Source organism: Hyperolius riggenbachi, chromosome 2 (genome assembly GCF_040937935.1).
Source record: "Hyperolius riggenbachi isolate aHypRig1 chromosome 2, aHypRig1.pri, whole genome shotgun sequence".
Lineage (NCBI taxonomy): Eukaryota > Metazoa > Chordata > Amphibia > Anura > Hyperoliidae > Hyperolius > Hyperolius riggenbachi.
This window is the reverse complement of record NC_090647.1, coordinates 17,627,851-17,650,336: the sequence shown is the minus strand read 5'-3', so window position 1 is coordinate 17,650,336 and position 22,486 is coordinate 17,627,851. Positions and strand designations below refer to the sequence as shown.

At 43.1% G+C, this 22,486-nt stretch overlaps 1 protein-coding gene across 1 annotated transcript in view; it reads right to left on the bottom strand.

Annotated features, from left to right (window-relative positions):
* Positions 1-2,020: 2,020 nt before the first annotated feature.
* LOC137545365 (ecto-ADP-ribosyltransferase 5-like) overlaps positions 2,021-22,486 on the bottom strand; it is a 55,325-nt gene continuing 34,859 nt past the window's right edge. Inside the window, exons 3-7 of the mRNA XM_068266519.1 lie at positions 19,912-19,996; positions 13,083-13,803; positions 10,483-10,524; positions 7,591-7,632; positions 2,021-6,096 (exon numbers count right to left, since the gene is read on the bottom strand). Coding sequence (XP_068122620.1) covers positions 6,020-6,096; positions 7,591-7,632; positions 10,483-10,524; positions 13,083-13,803; positions 19,912-19,989 — 960 coding nt within the window. The 5' untranslated portion in view covers positions 19,990-19,996 and the 3' untranslated portion in view covers positions 2,021-6,019. The remainder of the gene's footprint in view (positions 6,097-7,590; positions 7,633-10,482; positions 10,525-13,082; positions 13,804-19,911; positions 19,997-22,486) is intronic.

Below are 22,486 nucleotides of genomic sequence, written 5' to 3'. Positions count from 1 at the left end.
TTTCTCTGCTGGAAAAAAAGGCATCTGCTTTTGCTGAAAGGAGGTTAAGGTGATTCTGGAGATGTGTGTAGACTCTAGGGAGTGGGATATGGTAGCACACTTGTCTGTGAAGAAAAGCATGCATTTTCTGCCTTGTCCATTTTTTGTTGTTGTTGTTGTTTTCTGTGCATTTTTCTTTTTTTGGTTGTGTGTTTTTTGTATGGTTTGCAATTGCATTTTGCACTTTTCATGCGTTTTAGTGCGTTTGTGTTTTGCATTTCTTCAATATCTTCTCTTTGTCATTGAAGAAAAATACAGCATCATACTTATTTTATTAAAACCGCATGCTAAAGCATTGTATGTGCTTTTTTTAAAATTATTTACTCTGCACCTCAGGACCAGGCCTCCTTAGACCCCAGCCCCCCTAACCTGCGATGGCGGGATTCTTGGGGGCTATTGTTACTAGAGATGGCCCGAACGGTTCGCCGGCGAACGGTTCCCGGCGAACTTCCGTGGTTCGCGGACTTTCGCGAACTTTTGTGGAAGTTCGGTTCGCCCCCATTGTGCACCATTAGGGTCAACTTTGACCCTCTACATCACAGTCAGCAGGCACAGGAGAGCCAATCAGGCTGCACTCACCCCTGGAGACTCTCTCCCTCTTACAAAAGATAAGGTCCTCCGGCCATTTTACTCACTTGTGTGCCTGCAGTAATTAGTGAAGAGACAGCTGCTGGCAGACTCTTCTAGGGAAAGCTTAGTTAGGATCTTGAAGGTTTCTTAGATTGCTCCTAGCTGCTTGTTATTGCTAAAATAGCATCCCTCAACAGCTCTTTTGAAAGTTAATTCCTCACTTCCTCCCCCAGAGGAGAAGGAGGATCTTGTCTTCCAGGGATTTGTAGGATGTCAAAAGCATGCTCACATACATTGGCCAGGAATTGAACCCAGGTCAACTGCTTTGAGGGCAGCTTTGCTCACCACTGTACCAACAACAGAACAGGTTGAAGACATCCTAGCTGGCCTGGGAAGGATGAAAAGCTAGGTGGCCATGCAACCATTCCTGCTAACCTAAAGCTTACTTGTGTCTTACAACACATTGGCTTAAGACTTTACCAAATCCAATGCTCCAATATGGGGAAGCTTTTCTGTTTGCTGTTTTTACTGTAGTGTCACAGTCCACTCATCTCCTCAACTACAAGAAAGGCCCAGGAGTAGTCTTAGCTACCGTAATATCTATGTTACGGCCGGGCCCTTATTACACTTTCTCTTACAGGGCTATGGAAACCATTTTGCCCACGCGATAAAACGAGGTGCAAAAATGAAATCATGCCTAGCAGAGGTTGGTTTTGATCCATCAACCTCTGGGTTATGGGCCCAGCACCCTTCCACTGCGCCACACTGCTTGCATTTATATATAATCTTCAAGTTTAAGAAGAGAGGAGGAGGAGGGAGGAAGGGAAGGTCATGCAAGGTGGTATAAAAAAGTAGTGTAAGCATTCAATGTGAATTGTGACCATAAAACACTGCTTTGTATCAAATATGGATAAATTACTGGGATTATTGACATGTATCCTACTCCGCCATGCCCCCCTCCAGGTGTTAGACCTCTTGAAACACCTTTTACATCACTTTTCTGGCCAGTATACATTTTTTCTAGTTTTCAAAGTTTGCCTCCCCATTGAAGTCTATGGCGGTTCGCGGACGTTCGCGCGAACTGAACTTTTCACGGAAGGTCGCGAACCCGGTTCGCGAGCCAAAAATCGGAGGTTTGAGCCATCTTGTTACATCCCTGGTTGTTGTTATGCTTGTTATATGACTCCTCAGATGCCCCCCTGGCCGTCTGAGTGACCTCATGGGAAGTGGTATAAACATGGGGCTAAGCCATCATCTGTAGTTGACCCCCTCGTGTGTTCAGCAAGGATTGAAAACCAGTTGCACCAAATAACAGACAGTCTTTTATAAATATTCCACATGCCAGCTTATCAACATCAACAACTGGGCCTCTTCTCTGAGGAGAGTAAACAGTGACGCTAAATCAAGAAAGTCACTAGCATAAAAAACACTTTTATTGCATTAAGAAAAGTTTTACAAATTCTTTGCAATGGTGAAGGTGACAGCTGCCAGCTCAGCTGCATCTTACAGTCACTATTCATTTAAGAAACCATCTAAGCAGCAGGTTGTATAATACAAGAGACACGCCTACAAGTTAAAGGGGCACTCCAACTTATAAAAGATGAACATAGTTACATAGAACATAGAACTCTAGTTATGTCTAGTAATGCAAGTCATCATTGAATACTGGTTCTCTTGCAATTTACTTTAACCCTTTCCAATCCATTTTCATTATCACCCTTGCCCCACCCCCCAGCATTTAATATACTCTGGTGTGCTGCGGGATATGGGTGATTGCAAGAATGCTGCAGCGGCAGGGATCTGAATGGTCTCTGCCTCTTTGTACCAGAGCAAGGAGGCTACTTAACATCAGGGGAGGGGGCATGGCCAGTGCTAGCTTGTGCGCTGTAGCTCCGCCCCTTGCATGCGCACCAGCGTAATTCTGTAATTACGCAGCACGGCTTGCTGCTGTAGGTGATCAAAGTGTCTGACTTTATCTGGCACGTTCCATGCCAGACCAGATCCGGCAGCGGCGCCCAAAAGTGTTCACGTAATATTTACATCATGTGGCACAGCGGCGGAGGATGGGGCCTCAGTCTGACTTAATCCGACACTTTGATCGGATCTGGCAACAGCGCCAACTAGCCACACCCGTTTTTCCTATGTGGGATTGGACCTATGCGGGAAAATGCCAACATTGGACCTATGCCGGAAAATGCCAGTGTCAGACATAGTCCAAAATAGGATTGAAAAGGGGTAATAGATTGTTGTAAAAAAACAAACAAAAAACAAAATTTCTGCCAATGAAGGTTATATGTATCTAAGAGAGAGAGTTTAAATTCACTTTCAATGGGTATTTTTACACCTCAAAATGTATTTACAATACAATAAACAGACACAGACAATAAAAATGAGTGATAAACAAACGGGCATCTCCCCATTAATGACCTTGAAAGACAATAAGGCATTTCCACCGGCCAGCAACTTAAACTGGTTTGAAAGAAATAATATTGCAATGGACATTAGAATACTTGATTTGATAGGCAATAAAGAACTTAAAATCGATAGTCTTCTAAACAAAAATGGAGGGAAAGGGTTTTGGTGGGTAAATCAAGTCAGTAGCTATATCAACAAACTAAGATCATCGGGTAAAAGAATAAAGGAAAGATTAAATATATTTGAGAAAAATATCTATACAAAGAGTTGCCAGAAAGGAATAATCTCCTACTACTATATATTTTTTGCAGATTTGTATAGTGTGACGCCACCAGCGTATTGTGACGGCTGGGAGAAGGATTTAGATAGAAATTTAGCTGATAGATGGCATAATATTTGGCAGAGGTTGAGTACAATTCATGATACTAGTTTATTGTTAGTGCAATATAAAGTGTTGGCAAGGTGGTACATGACACCGAAGAGGCTTAATAAAATCTCTAGAACAAATAGTGATAAATGTATTAAATGCAGTAAAGGAATGGGAGATGAAGTACACATGTGGTGGGGATGCCCAAAAATTCAAGAATTTTGGTGTAACCTGGAAGCTTTTGTAGTGGGTGGAGAAGTGACGAAAGGTGAAAGATTGACGGTTGAGGGAGTGATATTCAGTACCTCAAATCAAGGCGATGACAAAGTGTTGAAGCTTTTGAAAGAAATGGGAACGTTGGTAGCTAAGGCTTTAATTATAAAATACTGGAAAAGCAATATGACCCCGACTATAGAAGAGTGGTGCAGATATATGGGTGAAACTTTGACAGTACATGAGGACGGGTCAACAGAGGGAACACAGGTAGTAAAGGAATATAGAGACATGTGGGAGGATTTATTGTATAAACGGGGAGAAAATATTAACTAAATAGACCGTGGGAAATACCTGTCTTCTCTTTCTGACAATCTTCCCTTATTGGCCTTGTACTTCACTTCACTTCACTTCACTGGATTGGTACCCTAAAATATGACTCGACTGATGAGAGATGGAAGAAATAAAGATATATCCCTGTAGGCCCACGATCTGTAAGGGGGGGAGGGGGGGGGAGAGGTATGGATGAATAGTAGGATGAATGGTTGGGTGTATGGAATCTTTTGGATGTATTAGGTCCTAGAAATGTATGGGAGTATGTTTTGTATGGTCGGTGTTTTGTTTTATATAGATTATTAATATTATATGGACTATGATGCAAACTTGAGCCCAAAGCCACAGGAGCATTGCAGTGAAGTGCATCTAATCGGCTGGGCAACAAATTGAGCTGAAGTCCAAAAAAAAAAAAAAAAAAAAAAAAAAATGTATTTACAATGATAAGCAGCTTATCAAGCCATTCTGCTGTTTTTAACACTATTGTCCTTGGAGCTTTAGCTAGATCAGACAATGCATTTTGTGGGTGTCAAACCCAACTTCCTCAGTTAGTATCAGCAATCTGATGGAGCTTGGAGCTCTTTAACTCAGCTTCAATAGCGTTATCTCATTTCAGATAAGTGTGCTGCTTATGACCTCAGTTGGCAGAACTCGTTGTGCTGTAAATTCTTGGAATGCTTTGATCTCTCTCTCTAGCAGAAAATATAGAAACTGAAGGCAGAAGCCCTCTGTTATTGTCTTACACTGCCCCCTAGTGACAAGTGGCCATAAATACACATTACAGCAGTATACATTAGAAACAAGAAAATGTAATCAATAAAGAAATAAAAAAAGTGCTAAAATAAATTGGCCTGGAGCACTTGCAAGCCTTTTAGTAAAATTGCCTGCTAAAGGGTTAAATGGTGGGCTGAGAGCATTCCCTACATGCTAACAGGGGTGTCATTCTTACAACTAAGGCTGTGAGCACCCTGTTTTTCAGCTATTTCATGTTCATAATTTCTAAAACGTACTACACTACATTGGTCTCCTATTTTTAAAGGTTCTTGGATTGATCTCCATCCCGCTATAGTTTATAACTCTGGAAGGACAATTTATGAGGGGTGCTGGGGGGGGGAGGCTATTTTATCTGGGGGGGTCATGCTGCCCATTCATAGTGTTTGGGGAACACGCCTGCTTGTTTGTGTATTTTATTCCAGCAGGGGGCAAGCCTTTTTAATTACCTTGTTGGGGACATGCAAAAGAACAAGAAAAAAAGTTTAAAAGGAATCAATTAATAATCACAAGTTCGATTGCAAAGACTGATCTGTTCAACCTCAAAAAGCAACGCATTTTGTGAGATCTACTGACCACTTCATCAGGTTAAATCAGATGTGTGGTGCTTTGGCTTCATTATAGAAGATTTTTCAGCTCTGATTTAAACCTGATGTGATTATTGTCCAGTAAGTTCACCCTACATTCTGTTAGACACCCTTAATGATGGAGTTGGGTATTTTATCCTAATATTGGAGTGTGACTAGAGAGAGATGACTCTTTGGACTCGAGTGTGGTCAGGCTTGTGCTCTCCACCTGCTCTACGAGTGGACGCCTCCCGGTGACCATTCCTTGTGATATCCTTTCCCTTCCTACAACCTATAATTCATCCCCCTTGTCATTACACTGGGTGGTCTCACGGCTTGTCTGGTCTTTCTGTCTTTAAGGCCGATAGTCCACATTTCTCCATTATTTGGGATTTGTCTTCTTACTTATAACTTGAGATCTACAGGAGTTGTAGTTGTGGAAGCAACACACGCTCTGTCTAGTATTTTACACCTCATATAGAGATTTGTTTGGTAGTTAGGACCTTTTTGTTTCTCTCTGGGGAAGGGGGGTGGTCCTATCATAAATTATGCGGGGGGGGGGGCACACTGCTTTCTACATGGGCCCCAGTTGTAAGAAGACCCTTGAGGGGTCTTTGGAAAACAACGACAGTCCTCGCCACACAAGACCCTTGGGGAGCTTTTCAAATAAGATTTTTTTTCCTTGGTGTAATATTTATGGAATGAGGCTGGGGGGAGGGTTGCTTCCCGTTCTTTATATAGCGAATCAGAAGACAGTGACAACTGTAATCAGCGCTGTGACAACACCGACAGCCAGCCAGTGTGGCACGGATCCCGGGGGAGCTGTGGAAACAAACACACAAGAGGCAGTTTATGTAATGGTTCTCCAGAATATCCCATCTTAAAATAGTAATTGCTCTGAGCTATTCCCCTCCATAACTCAAATATAATCTCCCTTATTCTTAAAGAGACTCTATTGAAAAAAAATGCCCCTGGGGGGTACTTAGGTAGGGGGAAGCCTCTGGATCCTATCGAGGCTTCCCCCGTCCTTCCCACGGTGGTCTCGCTGCAGCCCACGGAACGCACAGCCGGCAATTTGCCAGGCTGTGCAATATTTACCTTTCCCTGTTCCAGAGGGGGCGCTGTTGTGGCTCTCCGCTCAGAAATAGGCGGAAATAGCCGATCTCAGTCAGGTCTGCTCTATGAGCAGGCGCAGGAGACTTGCACCTGCGCAGTAGAGCGGACCCAACTGGGATTGGCTATTTCCGCCTATTTCTGAGCCGAGTGACGCTCCCGCGTCTGCGCTGGAGCCGGGAAGGTAAATATTTTCATCCCTGCTGTTCGGGGAGCTCTATCACCGATGCCGTGGATAGGATCCGGAGGCTTCCCCCTTCTGAGGTGAGTACCCCCAGGGGCATTTTTTTTCCCCGATACAGATCCTCTTTAAATATCCTAGGAATCCCCTCTCCCAGCAAGATACCCAAGATGGAGCAGAGTGTTCTGTACCCGCAAATAGGTGCCAAGTATAGCAAGTTAGAACTTTACTAAAGAAACAGACAACCCAGCAATCTTATGGTGAACCAGAACTCCTAGGAGTGTGTAAGGGGCTATAAATGGTCCAAAAAGCCTTCTTACTAAAATGCTATGGAAATCAAAAGTCTGCCTTCTTAAAACAGAAGGTATTTGTGATTATTCAGGTTGGAGTGAGATCTGAGATGTCCCACAATGCATCCCTGCTGAATATGCAAATCATCATTTGTTGTCCCTGTCAGCTAACCACATCTCCAGAACCGCTGGAATTAACAAACTGACACATCATTGCATTCCAGAGGTTCTGGAGGTGAGGTGACAGGGATAACAAAGAATGATTTGCATATTCAGCAGTGATGCATCATGAGAGACATCATATCCTCGCTGCAATCTGAATAATTACAAACACCTTCTGTTTTAAGAAGGCAAACTTTTGTTTTACTGAAGAAAACATGCAGAGATCTATCATACAGAACCATCAGGAAATGCAGCTTACGTAGAACAGAGAGGAACACTGAGTAAATACAGGAAGTCACAATACCATAGATATCTTCACATCATTCTACAGACAGTGACATCTTGTGGTTGCTTTACTATAATGCAGTTTACAGTAATTCTGTTGATACTGCCAACAACCCAACAATTCCAAAAAATGAAATTAACATAAAACCCCTGAAGTTTTGCAATTTTTTTTTACGTCTTCCTTTGGTAAATATGGAGACCTCTGACAGATCTTTGAGGACTAACAAGGTAAACTAAAGTCCAACTTGTCTGTACACTAATGACTATCTGAGGACAGAGGCCTACCTGAGTTTTTGCAGTTTCCAGTGGACATCCCAGGGGTCTCACCTGACGGTACATAAGTATTTAATAGGATTATTACTGCTAAATTGATAATATATTCATAGACAAAACATTTATTTTTAGGTTTGAAGTGAAACTGAAATTCATCTGTGCGGTGAAAAGCAGGTATTCAATTACCAGGAAGGCCACCAAAAGTCCACAAATCTATGAGTAAGGTGAGCGGGTAGCGTTCCTGTCAACCAAAGTCATTATCTTTATCTTCCCACCGTGTCTGTGACCAAAAGTGGTGAGACATGTTAATCATCACTCTGTCTGAAAGTGGTATAGACATGTTAGCTATCTCTGTGGCCAGGAGTGACAGGACATGTTAGCTATCTCTGTGGCCAGGAGTGGCGGGACATGTTAGCTATCTCTGTGGCCAGGAGTGGTGGGACATGTTAGCTATCTCTGTGGCCAGGAGTGGTGGGACATGTTAATCATCACTCTGTCTGAAAGTGGTATAGACATGTTAGCTATCTCTGTGGCCAGAAGTGGTGGGACATGTTAGCTATCTCTGTGGCCAGAAGTGGTGGGACATGTTGACCATATTTGTGGCTTGAAGTGTTGGACATGTTGACCATATTTGTGACAGCAAATGGTGGAATGTGTCATCCCTATTTGTGATTGGAAGTATTGGGACAAGTTGACCATGATTTTGACTGGAAGAGGGGAGATATATTGACCATGTTTGTGACATCAAGTGTTAGGACATTTTGCTCATCTCTGTGACCAGAAGTGGTGGAACATGTTGACCACATTTATGACTGAAAGTGTTGGGACATGTTGACGATATTTGTGACAGGAAGTGGAGGAACATGTCATCCCTATTTGCAACTGGAAGTGTTGGGACAAGTTGACCAAGTTTCTGACTGGAAAAAAGGATATATATTGGCTATGTTTGTGACAGGAAGTGGTGGAACATGTCATCCCTATTTGCAACTGGAAGCGTTGGGACAAGTTGACCATGTTTCTGACTGGAAAAGGGGAGCTATATTGGCTATGTTTGTGACAGGAAGTGGTGTGACCAGAAGTGGTTTTGCCAATCTCTGTGACCAGAAGTGGTGTTGACCATCTTTGTGACCTGAGTGGTGGGAAACATTGACCATGTTTGTGTCTGGGGTGGTGGAACATGTTGACCATCTTTGTGACTGGAAGTTACAAACTATTTTGGTCCTCTGCACAGTGAGGACCCCTACACACTTTGACACCCCTTCGTCCTTCACATTTTTTGCTACCTCTTATAACATTTATTTGTACCACTTGGTTCCAGTATGTTTCTGTTGTGTAAAGCTGGGTCAAAGCTATCAGAGTAAAGCTCCAAATCTACATGCCAGAAAAACACCCAAGGAATGAACAAGCGTGCACATTAAGGAGCTGCCCTTGAGGATACTTTCTACCACTTAGACCAAACGATTCCATGACCTCATACACGTTACCTTGATCTCAGTCAAGGAGGCTGGTTGGGGCTGTCTCTGCCAGAAAAATCTGGCATGTATACAGTGGCTTCAAAGCTTCAGCGATGGATCCAAACTGTCAGATTAGTTTATATGAACACAGGCCAAGGCCATTGTTCTACTCTTTATCTCTCGTTTCTCTCCTTATGCTGGTGATACACAATGAGATTTTTCAGCAGCTTTATTGTCAGATCAATCTTCTGATCGATTTTCCGATCATTTTTCTTATCAACTTCCATTCTCCGCTATGAGAAAATTATCAGCAAAACGGAAATTATCTATCGAACCATCTATTTGCCAAAATATCTCATGGCGTATTTCCAGCACTAGTCACATGGGCATGCAAGGGAAGAGCGATTTATTTGTCTACTGAAGCAACTGCCTCCCTGCTGAATGATAGCCAATCGTGGGGGTGCATCGTATCCAGGCGTTGGGCAGTTTGGAGCAGGGCGAGCCGAATGCGACTCTCCCTGATGCTGCTAAACTCCCTGGTGGGGTTAAATACCATTCCCCCTCCAAGTTGTAGCTACTCGCAGGGAGATGTAATTCGGGGTCTGGTGATCGCTGGAGCATTGCTGCTATGATGGCACTCAGCGCCGTGCACCAAAATGAACTGCTTCGCAACGTGGATGTTGGCCTCTAGTGGGGGGCGTGGTTTAGGGTGTCTCTGATATGGTGCTGCAGATACTCTTTGTTTATTTTGAAAATAAAACATTTTATTTTTTTTGCAAAACTTTACATGCCATATTAATTTATATGACTGATGTATACGGTATATACACAGGGCCGCCTTCAGGGCATCACAGGGGGGACTGCTGTATGGGGCCCTAGTCAATCTGGGGCCTGGCAAATAGTGCCACACATGGGCTGTTCAGTAATGTGATGAGAAGATCAGGGAGGCTCATCCAGGAGTTACCATAGTCAGTTAGTGATTAACGTAAACATGAGACAAATGGGTGAAAAGGATTTTTACTTATATGGGGCTCCTTCTGGCCCCCTGTAGTCCATCAGCTCCCTCCATAGCCTTCCGTTCCAATCTGTTCTGCTCCTGTGAAGACCACACACACCAGCTGGATTGTAGGCACTGCACATGCACTGTTTGAGGCCGTGTGACTCCTCCATCGTACTTCCATAGCTGGGAACGTTCTGTGCAAGTTACAGTCTTAAACTGAGCATACACAGAATGCTCCCAGCCATGGAAGAAACCGTGAAAAGAGGACACACAGGCGTTAGCGTGTTCAGGCCTTCAGAGATTGTGATTTCCCATGTGGTGGCAGAGGGGAGTGAACGGGGCCCAGTAGGTTTTCCCAGTATGAGGCCCAAAAATGTTTGATGGCGGCCCTGCATATACATATATATAAGTGCACATGGACTTCAGCTGTGAGGTCACACAGAGGCTTACCTGAGGTAATACAATCCTGAGCGCGCAGCCTGGTAGCCTCACCTAGCGGTACATAAATATTATGTTATTACACAGAATTTTTCACAGCCTTCTCACGCTCAAGTAATTCCAAGTAAGCCGACATAGCAGGACAGATTCACACAATCTATCTCATGATTTATCCCTCATGTGTTTCTTGTAACATCCAAAAATAAAAAATTGCCAAAAAATAATTAGTGCCCTAAAAATATACGTAAGCTCCCTTTTTTGTCTAAAATAGGCCCCCTATATGTCCCCATTATCTTTTTACCTGCTCTGGGTGCCTAATTGCAAGGATTGTGCGGTGCCAGCAGTATTGTGGGGTGTTTTTATTTTTTTTTTAACTACAGTAACAAGCTTATCTCAGCATGCACATAACAGGAAGCTTCCTATTTCAGATAAGATAAAGACAATAGGACAGATGGAAATTCAATCCCTTTCCCTTCTCTTTGAAGATAAACATAAAGATAGTATAACACAATAAAAAAAATTGTTATTCATTTAAACTGAAGACATGAACTATGGTAGCTGTGAAGTGTTCATTATAGAGCTCAGTGTTGTAGTGCCTTCTAGTTTCACTTCAGCAATATGATCCTGGGTGGTTCCAACTTTTCAATAGGTTAATCACTGAAATATATTTGGAGTCCGACCTCTCCTTGGGGACAGTTTCATGGCTGGGCACAAGCACCCAGTGTGCGAATCCTTCAGTCCACGGAACGCATCCAGGCCCTCTTTACTTGCCGATCTAAAATTCACCAGTTTGCTTCTGCTTGTGGTATTTCACAATGTAGCCACTTTTCCTGTAACACCCCCCTTCCTTCCTATCTAAATAGATGCCTAGACACTATTTTTTGTTTGTTTGTCTCTAGGTTATATAATTCTAACTACTGGTAGTTATGTTTTGGAAACACAGTACTAAATTGTGCTTTTTGGATAGGGAACACATTGCTTAGTAGTGCTTTAGGAGGGGGAAGGAGAGGAGGAAGCACACTGCTGTATTGTGATTTGGGAGGCACACTACCTCATTTTAAAATAATAATACATTATTAATAATAACAATTTGTATTAAAAATGTTATTTCCATTTCAATTTGTAGCCATTTTCAAAGCCTTCCTGGCAGCTGCCTTGGCTATATGCGACGCCTTTATTGCTGTATCTCCATAATGAAGGTTGGCCTTCCCTTGGCTCTTAAAGAGAAACTCCAACCTAGAATTGAACTTTATCCCAATCAGTAGCTGATACCCCCTTTTACATGAGAAATATAATGATTTTCACAAACAGACCATCAGGGGGCGCTGTGTGACTGATTTTGTGCTGAAACCCCTCCCACAAAAAGCTCTGAATACCGCGGTATTCTGGGAAAACTGCCACAATGTAACAATGTTCACAGACAGCCAGAACAGCTAGAAACAGCTACATAACCTGTTTTTCGAAGGGGGTAGGAGGCGCCCGTATAGTATATTCGATTACAGGTGCTTATGAGAGAGCCCGGATAGCCTGGCGCTCAGGCTATCCGGGCTCTCTCATAAGCACCTGTAATCGACCTGAGGAAGCGGCTTGGACCGCGAAACGCGTTGTCTATTGTGCTAAATAAACCCTCTTAACCATTCACCAAGCGGAGTCTCTTTGTATAAAGGGAACCCCGAATATACTATACGGGCGCCTCCTACCCCCTTCGAAAAACAATCCTGTATCACCCCATGCGTGGGGTCCTTCACGACTAACAAGGAGTGAAGCCTTTTTTTCAAGGAGCAGCGACCGACTATTACAAAGACCGAGTGGGGACGGGACTTCCCTACACGCCTGTACAAGTGGTTGCCTTCAAGCAACCTACACTTGTGAGTATATTTACTCTTAATTTTTTATTCCTTTATCTGAAGGTAATACACCAAAAGGGCTCCTGGTACCCCTGCGGTTTTTTTCTTTTCTCTTCTCCATAACTGACCAGCTACATAACCTGCCCACGGTAACAATGTCACCATGTAATAAATGTCAGAATGTGAATCTGGGAGAGGAAAGATTTTACAATGGGCAAACTCTGACTAAATCATTTATACATAATTATAGTAAAAAATGAAGCACTTTTTTACTACATTATTTTCACTGGAGTTCCTCTTTAAAGTGTACATGTATGGAAAAAAGTGGCCCATGTAGGTACTCACCTCAGTAGAGGGAGGCCTTTGGATAATCCAGAGGCTTCCCTGTCCTTCCACCGATCCAGTGCTAGGACAACCCAAGCCTTTTCTACAAGGGTTTGCGTCGGCGCACTCCAGTATGGGACCGAGCATAGCCACACTGCACAGGACACCTCATTCCTGTGTATTTGCATGGAGCTGCCCGGGATAGGCTTTTTCCGCCAAGATCAAGAGGCTCCATGCTTCTGGGCAAGCGCAAGGCGTCATGTACCTGCAATCGTTCCTGGAGCAGGAGCAAGGCCGCAAACTCCTCCCAGAGCTGGATCGATGGTCTTAAGGAGACAGGGAAACCTCTGGAGAATCCAGAGCCTTCTCCCGACTGAGGTAAGTATGTGACTGTCTCTTCTTTTAAAGTCACAGGTTAGCTTTAAAAACATTGGTACTTACCCAAGATATAGGCACAGTTGAAATTGCTGCACTGCTTTCCTGTGCTGGCCAGTGAGAATTGATGAATACCATCTTCAGGAAACTCTCGAACCAGAAACACTTCAGAACCAGGAAACACAACCTCCTTTTCATGTGGAAACTGGGAAAATTCCTCCACCTGTACTCCGGAGCAGCTGTATACAGTAAGGAATGTCGAATTGCCCATATTGAGGGCTTGATCCTCATCTGAAGACACATGGAGAAAGTGTCCAAACTTAACCTCAGTGGTGTTGTCAGCAACTTTGTAGAAGACATCCTCAAAGCCGCGATATAAAATCTGTATCTGGTCTTTGCAGCCCTGGGATAAGAGCTGTATGGCCACAGTCACGTAATAGTGAAGTGCTTTGTAGTGGAAGTTGTCCCGGTAATTCTTGTACGATCCTCCACCAGACTTCACAGCTTGGTTGAAGTCATCTCGGATGAAGCCTGTGTAGGCCACTAAAGCAATGCCATGGTGGTCATGAAAGCCCTCAGGCAGAGAAGAGTTGATCGAGTTCTTTATCGTTAGGTTCCATGCTCTTTCCGCTTCCCTCCAGGCTCTTCGGAACATATAATTGTTTGCCTTTTCAGCCTCTAAAATGCCGTGTTCTTCAAGGAGCTGCTCCACGGCTTCTCTACAGCCCAAGTATTGGTCATCGAAAGCTTGTTCCGCAAGGTCCAGAACTTCAAACACACCTTCCAGCTGTTAGCCAGTCAAGAAAAAAAAATGTGCTTATTAGTAAGCGTTCATTTTGTGACATTTCTTACTTTATTACAGAGATTAACCATATTTGCACACATTCAGTTTTCCAGTCAAATTGGCCTTTTTCCTTTCATGAAAACTTCACAGAAAGTTGTGTATTAACCAGTTTTCTACACTAGTGTTGGTGTTTGAATTCGGCAATTTGTGGTTCGGTACATGAACACACGCACTTAGCACCATTTCAGCATGGAACAGCACTGCAACAGCACATCACTACAGGGCCTCTTTAAGCATGTCTTCCATGGAAAACACTATGCATTTTGGAGATCAAATCGACTTTCATAAATGTTTTATACACTTTACAGTGTCAGAAATATATTGGGTTTTGAGATAACAACATCCACCCTGAAGCCATAGTGCAAATAGCCTGTGTGTGTACTGGGCACCTTTCTCTTATTTTTCTAGCCTGGAATCTGTACGCTGTATTTCAGTACAGACAAAGCAGGTATTTTCCTCTTCTTGCATATGTAATTAGATGCACAAAGCAGGAGGTCTCTTTGGAAGTTTTCCACACCTGCACTAATTGAGTGACTGACAGAAGCAGGACACTCCCTGCCTGGCATCCTGTGTTAGGATCATGCTAGAGAGGGATTGTGAGCTCAGAATCAAGGTGGGCAGTTAGATACAATGTGTGTAGCTTTCATTACAGAAACAAACTGGAGAGGATATGATCGTGTGATTTTGTGCCTCTTTTGTGTCTAGTTTTACTTCTCTTGATATCTCCTTATAGCAGAAAGCAGTGCTTGAAACTGATCATTACTACAAAGGAAGTTTTACTTAAGCAGTAAACCAGCAAACTTTTGTTTTCCACATTTGCCAGTCAACCCAGCAGGTGGTGCTTGGCAAGAGAGAAGGGAGTTTTATTATACGTCATATGATCCAGGTTGGTTCATAAAACTGTTAAATTATTTAAAATGTGACTCCCACAATTTATTTATGTTAGTTTCAGTAGTATTAGGAAAGCATAAAATCTCTATATGGTTTCTTTTGCTGTCTGTGTGCCTGTCGACAGGGCTGTTCCTGGCCACTTTGGCTCCCTAGGGAAGGCACCTTTTGTCTCCCTACCCTAATCCCGTGAACAGGAAGATCGTAATCCACATCAATTTGTTTTTTGGGCATAATTAACAACTTCAGCCTTCAGTGTTGGTTCCCCTCATGCATCCGAGCAACTTTCACCTCCCATTCATTCGCCAATAACTTTATCACTGCTTATCACACTGAAATGATCTATATCTTGTTTTTTTCCACCACCATTTAGGTTTTCTTTGGGTGGTACATTTTGCTAAGAATTATTTTATAATAAATCAATTTTAACAGGAAGCAGTGTTCTCCCCAGGCTCTTTTAGCCGGGTGCTCCACCCGGCTAGCTTTGGTGAGCACCCGGCTGTTATCAGCTCACCTTCTCCTATGCTGTGAGCAGAGTTGTGCACAGAAGCATCAGTCCTGCATTCTCTCACCTTGCCCCACCCAGCTTTTTCCTGCCACCCAGCTACTTTTTCCTGCCACCCGGCTACTTTTTCTTGCTCAGCTCATGCCTGACAACTCCTTTAATGAAACAAGCAGTTGGCTATAAGAATGTCAAAAAGTACAGTGTGCTAAGACTTCCTCTGTGGTGCCCCTTCCTACAGTTGTCACCCTAGGCATCTGCCTGGTTGCCTATGGCTAAAAATGGCCCTGTCTGTTGCAGATAATTCCGCCTTCCTGTTTTCCATTCGACAGATGGAACAGAGAGAAAGTTATTGCTGGATCATAAATATCTACATTACCGTATATACTCGCATATAAGGTACCCACTTTTCCCTCAGAAACCAGGAAAAAGTGATTGACTCATGTATAAGCCCCCTCCCCAGTATAGTCCCCTCCACAGTAGCCAGATGTGCTCCCAGTAGAAGTCATCCCCTCTCCCCATAGCCAGATGAGCCCCAAGGATGATACAGCTGTGTCTTAAGACACCACTAGATGGCGTCATATATATGAAACAGCGATTGACACACAGGAAGAATCCCCGACCATTGCACCGCTGACACCTTGCTTGCACGCTCCGCTCCACAAGCCAGGGGACACAGGTAGTCTTGAGCAGCACACTCTGCACACCATGTTGCAGGGGATGGGCGGGGCACGAACACAGGAGGGAGCCAGCTGGCAAGAGCAGGATCACTAGTGTGCAATCCTTACACTCCTCTGCCAGTAACAAAACCTGCTCCACCATCCGTTCTGCTCCACTGACTTGCATATAACTTTTCAGCACATTTTTTGTGCTGAAAAGTTAGGCTTATATGCAAGTATATAAGGTATTTAATTAAAAAAAGGAAAACATATGTTTTTCTGTTTTGTTTTAATGCTGCAGTGATGACACAGGGGCTCATGTGTGAGTCAGTCTGCAGCACGATGTTGCTTGCTGTTGTAACAAAAAACAACCTAAAAACAAAACAAAAAAAATCACTAATGATTTCTTACACCTCTCCTCCAGCTTGCTTGAAATGTGAGTCAAGTCATGAAAGATAGATTTCAGGGGCTTATAACTGGTGAACATGAAGTTCAGTGCTCTGTATAATTGGCATTGTACTCTTTGGTTTACAGAATGTGGATATTTGCAGAAACGTTTGCTGGAGTTTCCCTGTTAGAACAACACGCCCGAAACACTGACTTATAAAGACTTGTTCTTCTGGGACTTTTGCCACATTTTGGGGTGGGAACATTTCTCACACTAAACGTCTTTGTTTTCCACTTTGCTGCACATCAGGAAAACTGGGGGTAAGGTTGTTAGTGGTTATGTAACACTAACAAAAGTGAGCCTGTTTGGGGAATGCCGGAGAATGAAATGAGCTAACGGGCCTGCTAGGAGGACCAGAGAATACTAACAGGAAGAGCGAGAGGAAGAGAGAGGGGTGGAGAGAGAGAGTGTGAAAAGGGGAGAGAGAGGGGGGGAGATAGGACATGGGGAGAGATGGTAGATCCTGACCACACTACATTGCCCATTCTGTATATACAATTGTGCTCCTAAAATTATATACATTACACTACATACAGTAGGTAGATCATTTTGACTTGCTAATTTTTGCAGAAGCTCACAAACCGAAAAAGAGTGGACGCCTCTGTTTTATGTCATCAGAAAGTGACTGTGACTTCTTGAACTGCTGATTAAAGCCTTTGACAGTGTTACAATCCCAATCCTACAATATATCTGCAAAGAGTACGACCCTACCACCTCCCCACACCAACCAATACGATTTCCAAATCGGGCTTTGGAGGCACCACTTCCAAATCCATGAGAGTACAACAAACTGTTCTTGTCAGACGGAGCTGGGTAGATTCCCATTAGTGCACTGCCATTGAGGCCCCTGTGCCACCAGACCACCAGGTGGCCTCCCTAACTGCTCTTCGTGGCCCCCACATGTTCGGTAGTTCAGCTGCCTTGAAATATCTGCAGCTCCGCCCTGATCTCGTCTTCAGCCACTCTGCTTGCCTCTTCTCTATGCCGGCCCTTCTTATGTACTTATAACATGCTCTGGATGTATAAGATGCAGGCGATGGATCTGAACACAGAGATCTGGATGGAGCAGCCATCGGGACAGGTGAGATATTTTGCGGCAGCCAAACTACTGAACATGCGGGGGCCACGAGGAGCAATTCGGGGGAGGCCACCTGGGGGTCTGGTGGTGCAGGGGCCCCAAGAGCTGATTTTCATGGGGGACGGGCCCAAGTTACTTTTGCCCTAGGGCCCCCGTGTGTCTTAAACCTGCCCTGATGCTTGACATACAGAAGACAGTGCTGACCTACTGGGCTTACCTACAGCACAGCAGCCCTGAGTCACACAATGATGACAAAGGGAAGCCATACGGCCTGTCAACAGTTCCCTGCTAATCTAAACTCCACACCCACAGGGCCTAACGAGAGCCCAGAGCCAACACAGCTGAGAGCAAACAGGACTATAAGTAGGAATGGAGCAGTGAAATAAAGAAGTCTTTTTATTTACTTACTTTAACCTATTTTGGTTCCTGGACGTAGAAACTACGTCCAGGAACCATGTGCGCTACCGCGCGCCCCCCGCGGCCGATCGCGCGCGTGCACGCGCACTCCCGGCCGCGGATTCGGTAGTCAGGGAATCAATGTATCGGACTATGAAGTCCGATCACTGATTCCTCTCCCCCGCTGAAAAAGCGACAGCTTCTCTCGGAAGCTGCGCCTTTTCTGGCCGTTCCCTTCCCGATGCGCCACTCTAAGCGTGTGTTACGCTTAGAGTGACGTCATGTAAACAAACTCATGGCCGCCATCTTGTGGCCAAAAAGTAATACTACAACTGAACTAAAATCAACACACATTTACATTATAAATCTATTGTTTACCCCCCACCCTCCCAAAACAACCCAAATAAAATGTTTACTATAAATAAATAAAAAAAACATTACAATAAAAAAAAAAAACATGTAAATATTTACCTAAGGGTCTAAACTTTTTAAATATCAATGTAAAGATGAAATATTTCTATATTTTTTTTTTATTTTAAACTTGTTAATAGTGATAGATGCAAAATGGAAAAAATGCACCTTTATTTCCAAATAAAATATTGTCGCCATACATTGTGATAGGGACATAATTTTAACGGTGTAATAACCGGGACATATGGGCAAATACAATACGTGAGTTTTAATTATGGAGGCATGTATTATTTTAAAACTATAATGGCTGAAAACTGAGAAATAATGAATTTTTCCATTTTTTTCTTATTCTTCCTGTTAAAATGCGTTTACAGTAAAGTGGCTCTTAGCAAAATGTACCCCCCAAAGAAAGCCTAATTGGTGGCGGAAAAAACAAGATATAGATCAGTTCATTGTGATAAGTAGTGATAAAGTTATAGGCTAATGAATGGGAGGTGAACATTTCTCTCGTGAAAACCACGGAACCTGAATGGGTTAAATAAGACAAAGCAAATGGTTCTAAGATAAAGAATGCCATTAGTTTAAAATGAAAGGCCCAGCATGGCAGCATAGTATTGGGTAACACCTGCTTCTTGCAGGTCTGAAGTTAGACATTAAAGAGAATCTGTATTGTTAAAATCGCTCAAAAGTAAACATACCAGTGCGTTAGGGGACATCTCCTATTACCCTCTGTCACAATTTCGCCGCTCCCCGCCACATTAAAACAGTTTTAAAAAGTTTGTTTATAAACAAACAAAATGGCCACCAAAACAGGAAGTAGGTTGATGTACAGTATGTCCACACATAGAAAATACATCCATACACAAGCAGGCTGTATACAGCCTTCCTTTTGAATCTCAAGAGATCATTTGTGTGTTTCTTTCCCCTGCATCTCTCATGCACTGAAGTTTCAGGCTGCTCTTTTCTTCCTGCAAACAGCTTTGCCCTTGTCTGTAATTCCTCACTATGTGAAAGCCCAGCCAGCTCAGAGGACGATTTATCCAGCTTGTAAAAGATAAGAGAGAAGAGAGAAGCTGCTCTAATCTAAATAACACACAGGCAGTGTGCATAGAGGGGCCTGAAAGGGGGAGTTCATAGCAGAACCACAGCACTGAAGAACTTGGCAGCCTTCCAGACACAGGCTGACAAGTCTGACAAGAGATAGATAAGTTGATTTATTACAGAGACTGTGATAGTACAAAGTGCTGCAGTAAGCCAGAACACATTAGAATAGCTTTTGGAACTTGTAGGATGATAAAAAACAGGATGCAATTTTTGTTACAGAGTCTCTTTAAGTCACACATGAGAAATGTTTTCTGCTAGAAAGATGGTATTGTCTTGCTTGCTGGTGGCTTAAAGGGCATTTTATTGATAAGATGTGAAATGTCATCTAGGAGAAAACGCAGGAGAAAAAGTCTTACGCAAGTGAATCATGAGGAAAGATATTGATTTTTTCAGTTTAGTTCTGGATGCAGCAGGGAAGGATTTGCAGAGTGGGGAAGAATGTGGGTGAATGTTGAGTTTTAATTGCTGTCAGTTTCCCTATCCAGGACAGTTACTCTAATATTTTTATGACCCTTTCAGGTTGCAAATGCATTATTCAACATAACAGATAAAATGGAGGACATACCTGGGCTGTTGTCCTCATGATGGACACACAGAAGATCGCTGCAATAATCCCACAGCAACTAGTCATGATCCAAATCATCTTCTGTCTAAGAAAATAGAGAAAATACAAACGTAATCAAATTGTTCAGCATGAAAGGATACCCGAGGTGACATGTGACATGATGAGATAGGCATGTGTATGTACAGTGCCAAGCACACAAATAACTAGGCTGTGTTCCTTTTTTTCTCTCTCTGCCTGAAAGAGTTAAACATCAGATATGCAAGTGACAGTTTCTGTTGGGGTCAGGGCCGGGTTAGACTGGGTAAGTCTATAACCCTCACTGATTAGTAATTACAGCCATAAAATACTTTCCTGTCAGTAAATGCTTCCTGAAGCAGGAAAGAGATAAAAAGGGGTCAATAATTCATAGATTTGAGCTCTGGCATACTTCAATTAAGGTGTCATTGAGCAGAGACAATGAAAAAGTAAAAACTTAAAAACTAGATTTAAATATAAAATTAAACTGTGGGATAGCTTATAAAGTCAGTTTTAAGAGAAGGAGGATAGATACAATTGCTTTTCTCGTCAGTTTATTTTTACCTATTTAAAGGGAACCAGAGATAAACCTGAAAAGGGAAATTGAAAAAGATGCTATACATACCTGGGGCTTCCTCCAGCCCCATACGCACGGATCGCTCCCACGCCGCCGTCCTCCGCTGCCTGCAGCTACGAGAACCGACTCCCATCACTGACGTCATCGGAGCCGGGCTACGCTGGAAAAGTGCGCCCTCTACGTATCTCTCCAGCGGCTGCTGCAGAGATACACAAACAGCGCACTTCCCTTACGCTTAGACTGGCTCCAACTGACGGAACAGCGGGGAGCCGGTTCTCGTAGCTGCGGGCAGAGGAGGACGGCGGCGCGGGAGCGATCCAGGCGGATGGGGCTGGAGGAAGCCCCGGGTAGGTATAAAATCGTTTTCATCTATGGTTCCCTTTAAAGAGAACCTGAGGTGGGTTTGAAGAATATTATCTGCATACAGTGGCTGGATCTGCCTATACAGCCCAGCCTCTGTTGCTATCCCAAACCCCCCTAAGGTCCCCCTGCACTCTGCAATCCCTCCATAAATCACAGCCACACTGCTGACAAACAGCTTGTCAGAGCTGGCTGTGTTTATCTCTATAGTGTCAGTCTGCTGCTCTCCCCGCCTCCTGCACAACTCCAGTCCCCGCCTGCATCCCTTCCCTCCCTGCTGATTGGCGGGAAGGGACGGGGGCAGGGACCGGAGCTATGCAGGAGGCGGGGGAGCAGCTGAGACTGACACTACAGATGTAAACACAGCCTTACAGCACGGCTGTGATTTATTTGGGATTGCAGAGTGCAGGGGTGCATTAGGGGGGTTTGGGATAGCAACAGAGGCTGGGCTGTATAGGCAGATCCAGCCTCTGTATGCAGATAACATTCTTTAAATACACCTCGGGTTCTCTTTAAGGTGAAACTCCAAAAATTAGAATTTTGTGCAAAGTCCATTTATTTCTGTAATTCAACTTTACAGGTAAAACTAATCAATGAAATAGGAACCCTCTGCAGGTGTTTTGGATGAATTAGCTGATTAGAGTCTGACACTTTGAGCCGAGAATATGGAACCTTTTCACACTATTCTAATGGGCTGAGATTTTGATTTTGGGGTTCTCATAAGCTGTTAGCCACAATCATCAACATTATAACAAAAAACGGCTTGAAATATCTCGCTCTGCATGTAATGAGTCTATTTCATTGATTAGATTCACCTTTTCAGTTGAATTACTGAAATAAACAGACTTTTGCACAATATTCTAATATTCCAAGTTTCACCTGTAGGAGGTAGTTTATTGCCCTGCCCACTCTGTTATAACACAAGTGTCCCCAGTAGTGACCAGTCCAAGGTCAGCTGACCTGCCCCACCAATCCACCACCAGGCCCCTTGTTTTGTGGGAAAATACCTGAAGAAGAACTGTAGTGAAAATAACATCATGAATGAAATTGCTTATTTTTTTTACAATATTAATTTATAAATGGTTTAGTGATTGTTTGCCCCGTATAAAATCTTTCCTCTCCCTGATTTACATTCTGACATTTATCACAGTGACATTTTTACTGCAGGCAGGTGATCTCTGTGGAATGTTTGCTTGCTGAGAGTTCTGAAGAGATTATACCAGATCTCCAAAAATGCACTGAGAAGAGAATACTATATTATGCACTATTATAATAGAAAAATTAAATACATTTTTATAAATTTTTAAAACCCTTTACCCTATAGTTACCAAAATAAAACACTTGTAAAATAAAAAATCTAAAAATGACACCATTTAAAAAAAATACATAAATAAATAGTTACGTTATGGACTTTTTAATATGTATGTCATGAGGGTATGTATGTTATTTACTGTTAATTTTGCAAATAAAGGCTTGTAATTATTGATATAATATTGAAAAATTACAAAACGGAAAAAAAATACACTTTTATTAGCAGATAAAATATTATCGCCATACATTGTACTAGGGGCACAATTTAACATTGTAATAACTGGGATAAATGGGCAAATACGTGTGGGTTTT